The sequence below is a fragment of the Cajanus cajan genome, chromosome 5 (assembly GCF_000230855.2).
Source record: "Cajanus cajan strain Asha chromosome 5, NIPB_CcT2T_4, whole genome shotgun sequence".
NCBI classification, from domain to species: Eukaryota; Viridiplantae; Streptophyta; class Magnoliopsida; order Fabales; family Fabaceae; genus Cajanus; species Cajanus cajan.
The window spans coordinates 4024804-4043107 of NC_138521.1; the positions used below are offsets into that span (position 1 = coordinate 4024804).

General features: G+C 30.6%; 1 protein-coding gene across 3 annotated transcripts; it reads right to left on the reverse strand.

The window, feature by feature from the left end:
• Positions 1 to 5432: 5432 nt before the first annotated feature.
• On the reverse strand, positions 5433 to 15187 carry LOC109807780 (serine/threonine protein phosphatase 2A 55 kDa regulatory subunit B beta isoform). Of its 3 annotated transcripts, none has more exons than XM_020370405.3 (14): positions 14696 to 15187; positions 13115 to 13218; positions 12907 to 13005; positions 12702 to 12821; positions 11808 to 12014; positions 9650 to 9741; positions 9246 to 9364; positions 7815 to 7938; positions 7478 to 7601; positions 7004 to 7072; positions 6823 to 6914; positions 6652 to 6729; positions 6373 to 6443; positions 5433 to 6279 (listed from the first exon to the last, which is right to left on the reverse strand). In XM_020370405.3, exons 1-14 carry the CDS (start codon positions 14805 to 14807, stop codon positions 6149 to 6151), a joined length of 1542 nt encoding a protein of 513 aa, XP_020225994.1. In that variant the 5' UTR covers positions 14808 to 15187; the 3' UTR covers positions 5433 to 6148. The 3 variants fall into 3 exon arrangements, with proteins under 3 accessions (XP_020225994.1, XP_020225993.1, XP_020225992.1); XM_020370404.3 differs by having other exon boundaries at positions 5433 to 6285; positions 11811 to 12014; positions 14696 to 15186; XM_020370403.3 differs by having other exon boundaries at positions 5433 to 6285; positions 14696 to 15186.
• Between the last annotated feature and the right edge of the window lie 3117 nt (positions 15188 to 18304).

The window sequence follows — 18304 nt, forward strand, 5'->3', positions numbered from 1 at the left end:
ACTTTTAGCTACGTGGATGCAGTTTTGATCCCTCAAGTATTACAATTGTGCAGTTTTGATCCCCAAGATTTTAATTGGATAATTTTAGTCCTTAAAGAATTGCAATTGCGCGATTTTGGTCCTTCAATTTTTAATTGAACAATTTTAGTCTCTCGAATATCATAATAGTACGATTTTAGTTTCTCCCATTAAAAATTAATAATCTTAATATATATATATATATATAATGTTTTAAAATTAAACAATTATTTATCTATTCAAATTAACGTATATTATAATTTTCGATATTATATCAATAATATTATTAATATATTTATAGATAAACTAATAATTTGATAAATATAACTTGTTATATATTAATATACTTTTAAAAAAATATAAATATATAAGATCAGATATATACTTATATATATTAATATACTTATATTTTTGTAAAAGTATATTAATATATATTATAAAATATTATGATATTAATTTATGATATTATTGATATTAATTTATGATATATATTTTTATAATATATATTAATATATTTTTACAAAAATATAAATATAAAAGATCAGATATATATTTCTAATTAATATACTTATATTTTTGTAAAAGTATATTAATATATAACAAGTTATATTTATCAAATTATTAGTTTATCTATAAATATATTAATAATATTATTGATATAATATCAAAAATTATAATATACGTTAATTTGAATAAATAAATAATTTTTTAATTTTAAAATATTATATATATATATATATATATATATTAAAATTATTAATTTTTAATGGGAGAAACTAAAATCGTACTATTATGATATTTGAGAGACTAAAATTGTTCAATTAAAAATTGAAGGACCAAAATCGCGCAATTATAATTCTTTAAGGACTAAAATTACCCAATTAAAATCTTGGGGATCAAAACTGCACAATTGTAATACTTGAGAGATCAAAACTGCATCCACGTAGCCAAAAGTTAACTCCGTTTAAATAATTTGGACGGAAGTCCCAAATTGAAACCAATTAATATATTTGGGACCAAATTGAAACCAATTAATTAATTTGGGACCAAATTGAAACCAAAAATAAAATTGGGACTAAATTGAAACAAACAATTATTATAAGGGACCAAAAGAGGTTTTTAGCCAAAAATTGTCATCCACGTGGCATCCACGTATGCATCTACGTGGCATCCACGTGGCCAAAAGTTAACTCCGTTTAAATAATTTGGACGGAAGTTCCACATTGAAACCAATTAATTAATTTGGGACTAAATTGAAACCAATTAATTAATTTGAGACCAAATTGAAACAAAAAATAAAAGTGAGACTAAATTGAAACAAACAATTAATATAAAGGACCAAAATAGGGTTTTAGCCTATATATATATATATACCCTATATTTTAATATATAAATTATATTTAAATTTTATATAAATAAACATTTTAAAACATAAGTTATATTTTAGATTTATGATAAATAATTTATATTATAGTAAAAAAGATTCTTAATTTTTGATAATTTATTTTAAATATTACTATTTAATTAATAAATAATTATGATAAATAAAAACTGAATTAGATAAAAAAAATATAAAGAAAATTTTCACAAACTCAAAGAAAGTACCTAAAATCAATTTTGGTTATCATGTTTAACATATAAGAGTTAATTTTTAAAATTAGATTCACTTCAATTTTTTGAAGATAAGAATTTAAAAAAATTAAATAAAATAAGGCGATTTGAATAACCTAAATGTACACGAATTTTTTATATAAAAAATATCTTTCAATCTAAAATCTTAAATTGACCACTAAAAAATAGAAATTCATTTGAAAGGCTTATTCATCTCGATAGATACTCTTTTATATATAAATACCTAAAAATCGAATCACTGAACATATATAATTAAGAAAAATGATTACTAATGAATCATATATTCCTCGCTATAATATAATAAATGTACATACATTTATAGTTTTATTGTGTTATTGTGTTACCTCATAAGTACAAATTAAAGACCAACGAAGCATATGCAAAATGATAACGATGGATTCCATGGTGGTGCATATAAGGATGCATTATATTTATAGACAAAACTAAGATATAATAGTATAGGTGTTAATATTTTTTTTATTATAATTAGAATTTTATCTATGTAATAAAAATTTATTAACTACATTAACATATATTATTAAAGTGAAACTTCACTCTGATTTTTTTTAAAAAGAAAGTATTGACAACATTTTTTATAGTTTAAATATTAACGGTATTTTTTTAAGTAAATTAATTTATTTTCTAACCAGGAACTAAAGAATAGATTTTTTGAAATATTAAAATTTATATAAGAGACTAATTTCTTTTGATAAATATATTTTTATACATGCAAACAAAAAATTATATACCTAAGAGACAAAATAATTTACTACTTGTATGAAATCTTATAGACAATATTAACATTATTATTTAGTTTGATAAGAAGATATAATTTGTTGACTCATTTTTATCCATGATCGATTGTTGTATGAATAAAATGATATCTTGATCAGAATTTCATAATAAATTTAGAGAGAAGAAAGAAGTGAAAAAAAGAAGAGAAAGTTGAATGTGGAGTTAAGAGTTAAGACATGAATCATGAATGGGTTGGTTTGGGAGAGAGAGCAGCGTGTGCATGCTGTCATGTCCATCACCATGTCCTTCTCCCCTCCAACACGCCACATACAGACATGACGATGACGTGCTCCAACACTATCCCTCTATTTTGTTTCTTTTCGCCCAACCATTTTTTACTCATATATCAATTACTAATTTATGTGCCCAAAAACCTATAGATAAAAGGAAAAATAAATACAATAAAAATGAGTTGTAAAAATAAATTATAAAAATGAGTTGTAAAAGAAAAATTAAAATAAATTATCATCTAAAAATATATATTAGATATTAAAAACATATTTATATATAAATAAATTAAACTTGATTTTTATAAAATTTAACATATTTATTTTTATATTTTTAATAGTGTTAAATTATTATAAAATAAACCTTTACAATTGTAGTTCTATCCAAATATTTAAAAAATGTCTATGATAGATAAATAAGTCATATTTACGATATATATTTTTATAAAAAATTAGGTTCAAACTAACTAAATTATAATAAAATATAATATGACCTAATTTATTTTTATCTTTAATAATAATCGTAAATATAAAAAATTTATAATAAATAATTATAATATATATTTATATTTTTAAAAGTTATATAAAAATTTTAATATTATAAATATATAAATAAGTATTGTCTCTAATATCTAAAAAAATCTAGAACATATTCATGTCCAATTTGTTCTGGATTCCAATATAATAAAGGCAAAACGATAAGATCTTATACTTGTATAGTTTTATATTCTCTCTCTTTTTTCCCTCCACAGTTAGTCTTCTGTAGAGAAAATATAATTCGAGAACACTATATATGTAAACACTTGTCGTGACTTTATGGAAGACCAACCTCTTTAACTGTGTCCGACCCAGTATGTATTATATATACAACTTCCCATGAAACATGCATATTTTTAAATTTAACGAGGAACTTAACTCGCTTTCATGTAACCCTATGCGTGAAACTTATGTGAAGAAACAATATATCCTGCTATTTTGGATTCACCTAGGCTTTCTTCTGTTGGCCCACTCACCGACTCAAAAAAACCTCCTCGATATAAATAAATAAATACAATAAAAGTTGGATTCTGACTGTTATGGGTGTGTATAATTAATAATTGTATATGTAATAAAATATACTTATGTAGTTATTACGAGTATTATTCTTTCTTTTTCTTTATTCTTAAAAATAAAGAACTTGATTTATAAGTTTCTTAAAAGTACTTTAAAAAGGTTAAACCAAACATACTTATGTAGTTATTTACATAGGAAAAACAAGTAAAGAGACATTGGAGATCACATGTTCTGATAAAATAGAGGGTTTAGAGAGGCAAGAGGACTAAACAATTATATGAATATAAGCCTATGTGTGAGTCATGATGGTTGGGAAATTAGCTTTGGCATTGGTGAGCCATGTACATGTTGACAGGAATGATGGTGCTCAAATAAATAATTTTGATTGATGCAGTTAGGATGGAAACATGAGCGATGTAGAATGAAGATCTGAATGCATGGAAAGTGACTAGAATGAGTGATCAAAACGTTGAATAGGAAGGTGTGATAGACAAATACAAAAATAACAACTGAGAATGAATTGGTTGCTGATGAATAGCTGAAAACAGATCAGGTTCGTGAGTAGACATGTGGATACAACATGTTTTTCAAGAGTTTAATACGCTTGTCGGTGCAATAGGATTGCATGAGTTACTGCATGTAAAAAATAAGGAGAAAGAGAAGTCGATAGTCTTAACATTAGCTCACCACATTATGTTTCGGTGCGAATGTATTTACTTTAAGATATTATAAAAATCAACAAATTCATCTTATATTATAATTTATAATTAGGTTCTGATATAATTCTGTATACAGTTAGAAAGTGAGAAATTAACTTTATTGATGTAAAAATAATATTTTAATAGAATAAAAATATCATGTTATTTTCATTTACTAATTTAATATGGTAAAAATATTTAATTCACAAGTAATATTTGAAAACATTTTTATAAATATTTATGATTAATCAAACAAATTGTCATAATTTCAATTTTTAAAATTTATAATTTTCAAGAATCATAATTCCCAAAAATCATGTCTATTATATATGAAAAAAAATTTCATGTATTACACATTTTTTTTAAGCTTAAGAGTTATTAAAAAAGCTCTTTAAAAATGAAAGTTCTTTTTATTTCCAATCTTGTATACAAGACATTTTTATCCAATTTACAAGAACTAAGAAAGTTGATTTAGTCATTGATATTAATTTAATATATCTTACTAATCGGTGGGTGTCATTTTTCTTAATCCTCGTGTTACAAAAAATGTTTTTAGTTTACAACATTTATTTATTGACTAAAAAAACCTACAAATAATTAAGAACATTTTGTTAAGAACATTTATTTAAAAAAATCTTTAATATAAAAAAATATATTTAATGGAAAAATAAAAAAGAAAAAAAATTCAAGTCCCTTGAAAATGCTTATTTTCTTCCTTCTTGGACCTCACCTCATTCCTCCAATACTTGGTTAACTTCTAGCCCAAACGCTTTGCAAATGGAATGCTTAGGCACTCACCATGTAAAAATTGTTATCGATTTTCCATTTGTGTATGTTGCCTAAACTTCTAAAAACACGTTTAGTCATCAGAAACAAAAAAATAAAAAGTACTTAAGAAGCCAAGTAACATAAAACACGTTCAGCAACCAAATCACGAAATTTTTTAAGATAACCTTACATTATGAGCAACACACAACATATTAAGAACAGTTAGTCACAAGGCAAAAAATGAAAATAAAAAAAAAATCCAACAAGTGATAAAACCACAAAAATTGGTAGCAGAGACAACCCTGTTTATCCTACATTGCAACCTAAAATTATTACTCCCCTTTAAAATTTTACACAAAAATTGACCAAGTGCAGCAGCAAAAAATGGAGTTTGAAACAGTGTCAAATTAATTCCCAACACAAAGAATCAATGAAAAAATGATGCACTGCAGGTTTCCACTGCTCCATCCCACAAGACATCTGGGTAAAAAGAAAAGAACTACATTTTATCTTTTATCCTAGTGGCAGATATTGAACATCCTTTAGTATTTGTTGTAGGAGAGCTACAATCACATTTTCTTCTTCATTTTGCAAGCCAAACACAATATGACTGCACCTTCTCTTTTTATAAGAAGAAGATACAGAAAAAGGGGGAAAGAATATTAGGGTTGGAAGGAGGAAAATTGAAAAGGAAAAAAAAAAAGAAAAGAAAAGTAGAGATGCTGCCCCATCCAGAAACAAAATAAGGTCTGCCTACCCAGGAATTTTGAAACAGCCACTTCTGGATCTTTTACTAAAAGCTCCTGCTAAAGATTATGAAGGGCACTTGTAGTGTGAGTTAATGTAGCCTCCAACTCAACGGTTGGTAAGAAGGGTAAAGAAGCCTTCTCCACAGCAACCCAAAAACAGCTCAACCAAAGCAAATACTTATACATGTCCTCCAATCATTCTCTTTCCTCAAGCATAGTACATGTATAAGCTATTTGCAGCAGCACAAGCAATTGAATTCTCTGTTGGGTGCCATGCTAAGTGCAGCAACTTTGTTGTGAAATCAAATGAATTCCCATTCGCATCAACGCCAGCACTTTCTGCTCCTGTTCAAGATTTACCAAGATATTGATATGCTACAAGAAGAACAAGCTAAATAATGAAAACTCAATGTTGTTAAATAAAGAACTGACCGCGTCTTACGACTCTTGTTAAACTGTTTCCCAGTGATCTAGAAGGCCTTGAAGGCGTTGGAACCTGGCGTCTAAGGAAATGGAAAAGTTAATGTATAAATGCTACAGTACTTGACTAAAAGTTTATTTGGATACAAGTTAGAAGTGTTTTCGAGAACTTCTTTTTTGAAAAAAAAAAAAACTTATTTTCAGTAGAGAAGCTATAAGAAACACTTCTAAGCTTGTACCCAAACAATCTCTAAACCACAATTGTTTTCAGAGTTTGATGCATAAAATTACCTCATCGGATTTTTACTGGCTTCCAAAGTTGTAGCCTCAGTACTTCCCGGAACACAACCAAACACACGGAATAGATTGCTGGTATTAAATGAAACAAAATAGTATGAATGTAAGATGCAGACACTAGAATAACAGAACCACAGATAGATTGATCAAATTTAAATCACTGACCTGTAAGACCCAGTTGAAACACGCAATCCATCACCGCTTAGACAACACTCAAACTTGTCAAATATTGAATCATTTTCATATAAATCACAAAGCTGCAAAGAAGAAAAGCCAGTTACTATTGACTCGATAAAGAAGCAGAAATTCATGGCTCATTACTCTAATGTAAACAAGGGAATCCAACCTTTGGCCTCAAATACTCGTGAACCTGGAATGTAGAAACTGGGCCAGAATCCATATTGATGTCCCATAACTGGCATACAAGGGTAAAATGATATGAGACTCGAGGGATTTTGCTCATAACAAGCAAAGAGTGTATCCACACAGTACAATAAATGAATGAAATAGCATGCTCTGCCTGCTCAACAACAATTGAATGTTGAAGGTAAAAAAAGTCGTAAATTAAAAAATTGAACAGAAAAACATTGGCTCAAGGGCATCAACAACCCATCACTAATGGATTCTAACAAATACCAAAATTTCCATAAAAACTAGTTGAACTTGAGATCTCTTCCACACAAAGCGAGAATTTTATCATTGAGACCAAATACCAATGTCTCAAGTAGTACAATTCAATAAATCTAAAGTAACTCCATTCAAAATACTCAAAAGCTTTATTGACAGAAGCATGAAATTTTGAATAATAAATCTCTCAAACCTTGAGGGTCATGTAATCACGGCTAAGTATGTATCTCCCATCCTTCCCAAATTTTATGTCTGAGATGGAAGCAATAATCTCTGTAAAAAATGATCTGGATCCAGGGGCTTCCTGTTCCTCAAATCTGAACAGAAAGTAACTTTGTGAGTCTACCAGGCATAAGAAATCACATAAATGTATACATATAATAGGCTCCAGAAAAAGTGCTTTTCTTCATAGTCAAAATCTGATTGCCCCTGTAAAGAAGGAACCAATCATCTACTCCCCTTTAATTTTAATTTTACCAATAAGACTTTTGTTAAGTGTAAACCTTGGGAAAGCAAAAAGATAATCTTACAGTTTGGCATGAGAATCACATAATGCTGACTGCCGCAAGTCAACAAGACGAATTGAACCCTTTGAACTGCTATATGCCAATGTATTACAATGTGTAGGGTGAAATTCTGCTGATGTTATAACCTCTGCAATAATAGTATCTAGGGTCAAGGCTCAACCAAAAGCTACAAAAAAAAAAAAAAAGATAGAAACAAGATGAATAGTTTTAAAAGGTTCAACTTATGAAATCCAATCCACAAGATTAACTCTTATCTCTCTAACATTGTTACTAATTATCTGCCTGCTTTAGTATCACGAAGTTGTTCAGCTCGTTAATGGGTAACACCTCAATCAGCTAGAGATGCTGACCGCTTCTGGCACCTCACCTCAACATCATAGGCACACCATTTTAGCATATTTGCCTACATTGTTTAGTAGAATGATGATTGAGCCTTCATACTTACAGGTTTAGGACTCTATTCCTCTTTTCTGCAGGATTATTTATAGGTCTACTCAAACTAGTGTGATAGCTTGGTTTTAAACAAAAGATCAGACATATGTAAGACAACATACTGCTATATGCCTGAGTGTGGTGCAACCCAATCCATGATGCAATAATTACACATCATATTTTCTTTGTCAGACATCAAATAAAATTTACCCCATAAAATAGAATCCAAAGTCGATTCTTCAATTCTTCCTCAAACCCATTAAACCTAAACCATTAATACCATAGATATTGTTCACAGCAACTGATAGAGACTTGGGTACTACGAGGTGACTAAGACTAAGTCTCACATCAAGTAGTATGAATGCTTGGTGAAGAACTTAAGTGGCTTGGTTCTCCCACTTAACAGCTAGCTTTAAAGGGAGGGTTCCCCAAGTGCTTGGGTGTACCAAACAGCCATCAAGCCAACCATAAAACTTGATCTGATTGGTTGCACATCCCCTTACCAAGACCTACGACCAATGAACCTTCAGTCTACTGTCTACCTATTAATCTACCCTTAATTCACCCACAAAACCCTATTCTTATAGTTATATCCCAATTTCACCGTACCTCAAGATCACAGAGATGAGACTAGAATGCTTTACACGTGTAAATGAACAATACTTAGATAACTACAACTGACATGTTATTACTTCTTTAAAGTACAAGCTTACATGGTGGTGGTGGTGTTCTCTAATCAAAATTGGCCAAGTGTCATATCTCATCTCAGTAACCACTTTCTACTTTCAATATGGCATCAATTTCATCTAGAAAACTAAAATTGGTATCTAGCTAACAAGTGTTTATTGCGTTATACTTTGATTTGATCAGAGAGCAGTAACACCTATCATTACTTATGATACCATACCTAAGTTTTGAACATTTAAATGGATAAATTAAACCAAGTTACCAGCAGACTAACATTTTCAGCAAATCATAAAAAGCACAACAGGGAAAACTTACCAGTCAGATCCTCCATATTTGTAGGCTTTACATCAACAATATTAAAACTTTGATTGCTAATATCCAGGTTCCAAAGATTTATTCGTAAATCATCAGCTGATATGAAAGTTTCGCCATCGCTAGCAGATATTTGAAACATACCATAGTCCAAATTTGATCAGATTCAGAAAAGCATGCAAGACTATAAAACAAGGGTGCAAAAAACCAAGCATGTTACATAAAACAGCACTAAAGAAACAAAACTAGTTAACATTTTCCAGTAAATACATGACAAGAAATAAAGATAACCACAAAACAAGACTTGACACTGAACAGTCTATGATAGGAACCCTCAGCATTTCTCGCACCATCCAAAATTTACTACATAGAAAAATATGGCACACAGCAACAAAAACTAAAATCACCTGTTATTTGAAATAGAATTAATATGATAGTCATGAGCATGGGCATATACTCTACGACATCGAGCCACCAAACTGGTCTCATGGCTGGTTACCTACATATTTTACAATCCATGTGTTAGCACCGCTGAACTACAAAGACTCAAACAAGTCATTGTCAATGTTTGAAAACAGGCTCTACTACATATTAAAACACAAAAAGGATGGAAAAACCAAACAACATATTAAATGCTAATGTTTATCTTTCTTTTTCCATGGAGGTGTCTACACACAAGGGCTTAAAAAATGTCTGTTATATGAGTGATAACTGGAAAAGTATAGGTGTGTTCCACTGTTTTCCTGCAACTTATGCCAACAAGCATCTATGATAGGAATATGATAAAAAAAGGGCCCGAGCCCAACGAGAGGAAATGTGCACGTTGGTTACAATTGGAGAGTGTGTTGCGTGTCGAGGCGAATGAGAGGGGATAGTGTGGAAAAGACACAGTAGTATTTTGTTGTGAAGCAATTTCTTCTTGGCAGAGAATGCACAGATCATTCCACTTTAAGGAGCCATAGACTCTGAGCTGGTTTTTGGTTGAGTTCAATATTCACAGAAGAGGAATAAGCAAAGGTTGGTTGGAATTGAGCTTAAAAGATGAGGGATTCAGAGAGACAGCATCTTGCACTGAACAACTATATTTTGGGTAATACATGCAGACCAATGAGGTTATTGAAATTCAACCTAGCAATTTATGTACATGCCAATGTGCTCACTGGTTGGTGTCTGCTAGAAATGTTCTTTTAAGGAAATACAATTTCAAAAGTGAAATCTGCCATGTATATACAATACTACTGTATTCGGATTTGATGATATCACCTCTGAAGACCCTGATTTATCTTTAATTTGAGGCTTGGCAGAATCAGATAAACCTGTAACAAAGGCACAAGCAGATACTACCCTCACAAGCAGTGATGCTTTAGATAAAGTTAATGGAATGCGTCATGCATTGAAGCAGAATCTATGACAGAAAATGTTGTTGCCCATAGTTCTTTAGTATCTCAAATTGAGAAGGACATCAATATAAGTAGAGAAGGACTTCCCATAAAAAGGGGGGAAAATCAATGCTGTTGAAAGAATGGCTAAAGAACCGAGACATGAATTGGCAAGGTTAAGAGTTGTGTGCCTTGGTGAACAAAGGTTCTGGTATTGAATCAGAAATGGGGGTTTCTCAAGGTTAAAGCGTGAGGTGGAGGATCAATTGCAAAACCTTTTAAATAACAAAGTAGAAATATTATGTGAAAAGAAAAAAGTTAGCAAACTTAAACAAGTTTACAATATGAACTAGAGGTCAAGCTCAAAGCCTTGATTGGGACTTGGGTAGAAGACAGACCAAGTGAATTGGAGAACAAGAAAAAACCTTAGAGGAGGCTAGAGATTGTGATTAAAGTCATTGGATCAAAATTGTGTTTGAATTTCACCATTGTGAGGAGATCATACAGGAGTTTTGCAGTTAAAAGCTCAGGCAGCTCTCCATCCAAAAAGCAGTTGACAGGACTACATATGTAACGTACAAACTAAAAAAACACTTGAAGCAGCAATTGTCGCTTGTGTTCCTAAGAAAATGTATATTGAGGGAACTGGAGACACAGAATATAACATTTCTTCAACCGAGTTCATAGAAGTTAACAAGACAGAATTTAAGATATATCTTCTGGAATGGGCTAAGAGCTTCTTGAACCAAACAGAATAACCCTCTCCTTTCCTCCCTCTCCACCATTAAAACCACACCCTCCAATTCCCTCCTTTGAACCAAACAATGCATAAAATAAGAAATTTTAAGCATCACAATGAAATTCCAAGAAACATGTTTCTTGTAGTGGTACAAGCCATGTACATTCAACCTATATCTTCCAGGAGGTCTATGGCAAATGGAAAGGTCATGACTACATCCCCATTTTGAGAAACCCCTCTCCCATAATAAATATATATAAAAAAAAGCTATAAGTATCTGTTCAGACAGCGGGTAGATCCATGATCCATCATAAGCATGGCTGAACTTAGTCCCTTTCATGTTAATTGACCAATATCTGGGTTGTTCACAGCAAAAAACCATACTATAATTTTTATTCCCAAGAAACAAATATTGGAAGACAAAAATTTGGAAGGGATGAACACAACTACCGATGGTAATCTTAGTGAAGGTATGCCTCCTGGTGGAAATGAGAAATCTTTGCTCAAATAATTGTATGGTCCATCCGGAGATACTCCATTTGCAAGATATGATTTAGAGCTACTGGAATTACTTGAACTTGCAATAGAGCCATTTCCCATTGCCTTAGGATCAACATTCATGTCAGAAACTTTCTTGACCTTCTTTTCTTGAACCTGTTTAAATCCCAGATAAGGACAAAATATGAATAAGTGGCCAGTAGACAGATCAATCATGTGAATTCATATAAGCAAAAATATTAAAGGAAATGCTATCACAAAAGACATTCATTTCGAATATATGCACAAGCAAACACTAAGGGCAGAGTCCATTAGGATTTATTGATCAGCATGGCCATCTACCGTATCTACTTATCCTCGTAAAATATTGAAAGTAACAATCATTTAATCAATTAGACATTACGAGGACATATTGAATTATAAAATGTTCCAACCAATGTAATTAAAAGATCGCATTGCTCAGAAAGGAAGTCATGACATTAATGCACTTTAAAATGAACAGCTTACACATACATGCACCCTAAAAAGTCACCCTCAAAACGCAGAGATATATGATTAACTGAAAAATGATTTAATATATAGTGACCAAGGAATTAAAATATAATTTGTAATTTGCAAAGGCTAAGCCAAAGCAACAGATTCTATTAGAACCCAAATATATGAGCCTCATAAGCCATAACACATCTTCATAAAGAGATATATTGTCAAAGCATGTGAAACAAGAAACCAACTTAGTTCTACAGGAACAGAAATGTAATCATGTCTGTCATCCATAAATAATAATAAAAAATTATATAAGAAAAAGAGCATTCAGCATCCCACAAGTCAGCATTCACTCCATACCTTCCAAAATTTGATGGTTTTATCATTTGTAGACAGAAGAAACAAAGCACCATTAGATGTTTGGCACCACTTGATTTTGTTAATTTTCTCTTCTATTTCCAAACTCTTAAGATAGTCAAACTGAAACAACAATCACGTGTCATAGATGTTAACATTTCTGCTCCATAGGCATTTCAGGCAGTATTAACAGGTGATCAAAAATTACCTCTGGCTCGTGACTCTGAAACTCTGTTTTATAGCGGAACTCAGGATGTCTACTAATAGAATAGTCCATCCTCTCCATATCCCTTCTTGATCCACGAGGCTGCAAATTACAATATACATAGATGTTGCAAAATTAAGGGTGCCAGATGGAATCTTTCAAAACTAAGTACGGTTACAACAGAAACTGCTGAAGCAAAATTCAAACTTACATCTTTTGTATCTGTCCGCTCAAAGAGAACTACTCGACCACCACGATCACCGGTAGCGAGATGATCACCAGACTTGTCAAATTCAATAGCAGAAATAATGTCCACTGTAGAAAGAAAAATCAGTAAATAATTAGGAAACTTACACATTAACCTGCAACAGTGACTAATCCAATTATGTCAATTACTCCATACTGCAAGACTTGACAATAATGGTGTTAATATGCTGAGAATAAATACCAAACAAGAGAACCCATCAGGTCCAAAAGACCAATGTTGGAATTGCTATTCTTTCTATTCTCTTAATCCCATATTTAAACCATGAAATAAATCTTAGTTACAGTTTGACATAAGTACTGCATGTTTGCTGCGAGTTAAATTAACTTTAAAAAAAGGCAGAAGGTTTCTGTGCATAAAGAAATCAAAGTCCATTTTCCGGGTCCAAATCTCTACCACCATAGTCACGTGTGATATTAAGTCAAAAAATTCCAAAACTACCCAGTTTTATAATAAAACCTGTTCAGATAGATACAAATTCAAGAGAACTACGTGTCTTTAGTTCCCTCGTAAAAAAATGATTACATGAATATATTTCAGAATCCATGTACACTGTCAAAACATCAAACATTTATCTCGTCTTTGTGACTCAGTGTTTTCTCTCTTTTGGTGAGGGTTGGGGATTTGAACTTTAATGTTACTTGGTGGTTAAGTTTTCTTCAGTTATCACTCATAAGTCATAACCTATAAATTAGAACACAGCTCTGCCATTTGAACTAGCGACATGCAGCTTTTTTTTTTTTGGGGGGGTGGGGGGGAGGAGGACATGTAGGCTATTAGTTGCGACAGTAAAAATATGAATTAGCAAGAATGTAACGTTGAATCAGCATTATTGTAAAGTAATATGGTGAAGCCATCCAGATGCTGGATGCATACTCATCCACTTCTACCCTCAAAACTATCCAATCCCAAATGCTTCCTTAGTATAAAGGCAACATCGCATATGACAGAAAAAGCAATACATTGCTTCAATTTCATGACATAAATTTTTATTATCTTATGTTGACAGAAAAAAGGCTTTTCTTCCTCTAAGATACAGACAAATTCCCTAAGCTCTCATTCATAAAAAACATCACCACTGGTACTCCAACCAATCCAATCCCTGAAGCCAAATTCCAATGCCACTCACCACACCACACACCATTAAGATCTAACACCTAGCAGCCGAACTCACATTAAAAGCTAAACAAACCAATCCACCACAACAAAAACTGCCAGCAACACAACCACGAGCTAAAAACACAAAAACCAAAAACGACCATCATCAAGTCCAACAACTCAGTTTCACACTCGTATCAATCCAAACAAGTAAAAATCCACAATGCAAAACCCAAACTCGAACCACTACTTCCCTTCCCCCACAAATCAAAAAACACCCTCACAATCACACACCAATTAGGCAATGACCCAGAATCCAAAACAACAAGGGAGCGTCGAAACATGATCCGAAACAGATCGAAAGCAAGGAACCAAACCCTAATCCGAAAACATCAACTGGATCCGACAAAACAACGTAGGAACAATTACCTTCCTGAACTTCTTCCCCCGCCGTACGTTCCCCGAAAACCTGCGAGAATTTCCACTCCAGCGGCTGCGGTGGACCCGCCGGAGCTGCCACGACCTCATCACGACCGTTCATTTCTCAATCAACGGTTCTCAGAAAATCCCAACAATCTCTATCTACCAGCGCGCATCGAAGGTTTCCTTTCTGGGTTTTCACAAGATCATAGTTTCACAGACACCCACCAATCCAAGATGCAATTTTTTCTTAATCTCCTCTCACACCCTTCTTTGGATTTCCAGTTCAACCATTGGAACACCCCAAAAAAAAAACCAAATTTTTTTCTCTTTCTCTCTCCTGAAACCTCAATCTTTTCTCTCTCTAAAAGGAGTAAAATGGGAATTTTTGTGGGATTAAAATGGTGGAGTAAACGGTTCTTTGGGTTTGGAGATGCAAAAAAAACACACACGCACGCACACTCTTCTCTGTCTACTCTCTCTCTCAATAATAGGTTCCTGTTTTGTTCTTTTCGTACGTAAATATATAATTTCCTCGTCCGTGATAACCTCCCGCGTCGGTCACGCGGGGTTGTGAAAGTGCCGCCTTTGGTTGAATTCTGATGGGTGGTGAGGGTGAAATGTCCTTCTATCTGACGTCTGTGATAAACGTGTTGTGAAAAGCGGGTGAGGTTAGATAATAAATTTTAGACTGGTTGAATTTTTCATTAATTAACAAAGGTACTTGTGATAGGACCAGAAATTGTTGATGGAAAAAGGTTAAGGTGAGATTCTGTGAAATGACTCTCATGCCCTTACCTTTTCTCCCTCAGATATTCTTTCACCACCTTTCATCACAGAAAAGTGGGCCACATAGTTGGAGACAATGCCATGATCAAACGGTTCAGAATTGTAAGGGTTTTTATTAAATAATAATGTTAATATTAATAATAATAAAGAAAAAAAAATGTAAGAAATCTTGTAAGATTATGTTACATACATGATAAGAATGGTGAATACAAGGAACAAGCAAGTGATAGAGAGTGTGATTGATTTGCATGAACAGTGATTTGGCCATGACCATGTCTTTTTTTTTGGTTAAGGATTAGGGATTATGTTGCAAGTTATCCGAAAAGAACATGAACCTCAATAGTAATCATGAACTAAGAAGTCTCAACTAATTACTTAGTTTTACTTTCTTTTTTCCCTTTTTGATTCGATTATTTTCTCTTTCTTTTCTTTTACATTATGTTATTTATCTTATCTTCATCATGACCAAACAAACATTTGGGGTCTGGTACAATTGGCCCAAAAAGTGAAAAGCCACGTTCTTGGAAGGTCATGAAGTGATGGTGATTATTTATTTATTTATTTGGTCAAGTTATTATTTATTTATTTATTACACTAAAATAATTATTTCCGAAAATGTGTATAACTTTGTTGAAGATAACTTTTGGATTTTTCTTTGTCGGAAATACAATATAAATTCCTCAAGACAGAGAGAGATGAGTTGATTTATTTGTTTGGGAAGTTCTTTGTTATCCAGAATTATGTACAAATGATGCTTTTTTCTGGCAGATACATAATATTATCAAATCAGCAATAATATGTGAACAGTGGCATAAAATGTTCTGGTGATGAATTATTATTTTATTCCATGATTGCTTGCATTTTAAGTAAAAACATTAATTTCCGTAGTTAATGAAGAAAGCGTAATGCTAATAATCATATGATTTCGTTAAAATACCAAATTATTGTTTTCAGTTATTAATTGTTAATTCAAGTAAATAACTTTTTGCTACTGAATTATTATTTGAGTGTTTTTTAAGAGATATTTAAGGTTAAGTTATGTACCAATAATATATAATTAATAAACTTCAACTTTTCACTTTAAAGGAATGTGATTAGTGGATTTTTTTTATTTATGGTACGAAATTATGCTTTTATGCATATGTACAATAATGATTATTAATGAGAAAGGTTAGAAGTTCTTTCCAATCACAAAATGTCTATAAATGAGAAAATAATGTATGCATTCATTTATAATGAAAAAACTTTAACATAAGTAGTTGGATAACACATTATAAAAATATTTATTTAATAAAAAATATCCAATTTCACCAATAACGATCATAATACTATAAACAAAATTAATCTCTAATATAGTAATTTGAAGATATTCATGATAGTAAAGGTGTTTATAAATCTTTTTACATTAGATTTTACTAAACTTATTATTTAATCCAATTGAAATTATGTAAATTGGATCGAATTTATATAATTTTTGTCAAACTCAAATGAACCAATTGATGGCAATCTTAAGCACTATGAAGGTGGACAATTGGCTTGAGCCCTATTTTGAGTGAGACACCAAATTTTTTAGTTTATATAAATATAAAAAAAATTATATAATTAAATTATATAAGAAAAATATTATAAAAAATATTCAACAACAATGATCGATTAATATTATGTGGTGTTTTTATTTTTCAACAAAAATCTACGACATAATTTTAAGAAAATAAATCAGTGATGTTAAATATAAAAAAAAATATGATGCATAATATATTATTAACTTTTTCTCTTAATTTGAAATTTTTTCATTATTAATAAATAAAAATTATCTTAAACCTTCTCCCTCTCACTTTATATATATATATATTTTTTTTGGTAAACATGTAACCAAAAAAATTAGGAAATAAAAAATCATTTAATAAATCCTTTATATATATTTAATCTTTTTATTCTCTTTGTTCTCATTGTGATATACCACTATAGTTGATTTTTTTTCACACAAGAAATTAGGAATTTAAGGGAAAGGTTTAGAAATAAGCAATCAAATACTATATTTCATCTTATTGTCATTTATTTATTAAAGACTCATTATTTGATTCACGTATTATAATTTTTTTCTATGTCTAATTGTTTGAGTTTGAACATGTTACCTATAAAATAATCTTCTAGACATCTAAAATGGAAAAGAAACAATTTGATATTAATTCTCAAAAGGGCACTCTTGATAATTTTTTATTAATCATCTATAATTTTTTATTTTAAATGATGAAAATCTAAATAATTTAGACTCCAAAACTATAAATTTTGATAATGAAGAACTATATAAGAACAAATAAAAAAAAAAAAAACTTCGATATTTTAGTTAAAAATAATGAAAATAAAGATGATTATCATGATGAAAATGAACATTTTAATGATGAAAATAAACATATTCATGTTGAACAATCTATTTAGTATTACTCATTAAACACTCATGATCCAACTTACATGAAGGTTTATTAAAATTGGTCTTAAAAAAGATGTCTATGCGAATGGTTCTAATGATATTTTTGATATCTTAATAATTTTTACAATAAAAATATAAGAAGGATAATACTGAGAGCATCATTTTTTTGTTTATCTAAAATCTTAGAAAAACTTAGAATTAACCTTGAAATCAATCTAATACTAAATGAGTTGAATTGAAGTAAATCAATAAGATATTTTTATCAAACACATTAAACAATATAAATATTATTTTAGTTTAAATATATTTTTAGTTCTAATAAAATAAGTAAATTTTAATTTTGATCCTTTTTTTATTTTCTTCATTCTAAAATTTATAAACATTATTTGCTATTATTG

Bases quoted from the DNA above. Each gene is read 5' to 3' on its own strand.
- LOC109807780 (XM_020370403.3), bottom strand. From the start codon at position 14,807: ATGAACGGTCGTGATGAGGTCGTGGCAGCTCCGGCGGGTCCACCGCAG. The intron at 7,939-9,245 runs GTAAGTTTTCCC...CTATTATTGCAG, and splicing joins AAATATGGAGGATCTGACTG to AGGTTATAACATCAGCAGAA. The intron at 6,444-6,651 runs GTAATTTTATGC...CCATTTCCTTAG, and splicing joins GCCAGTAAAAATCCGATGAG to ACGCCAGGTTCCAACGCCTT.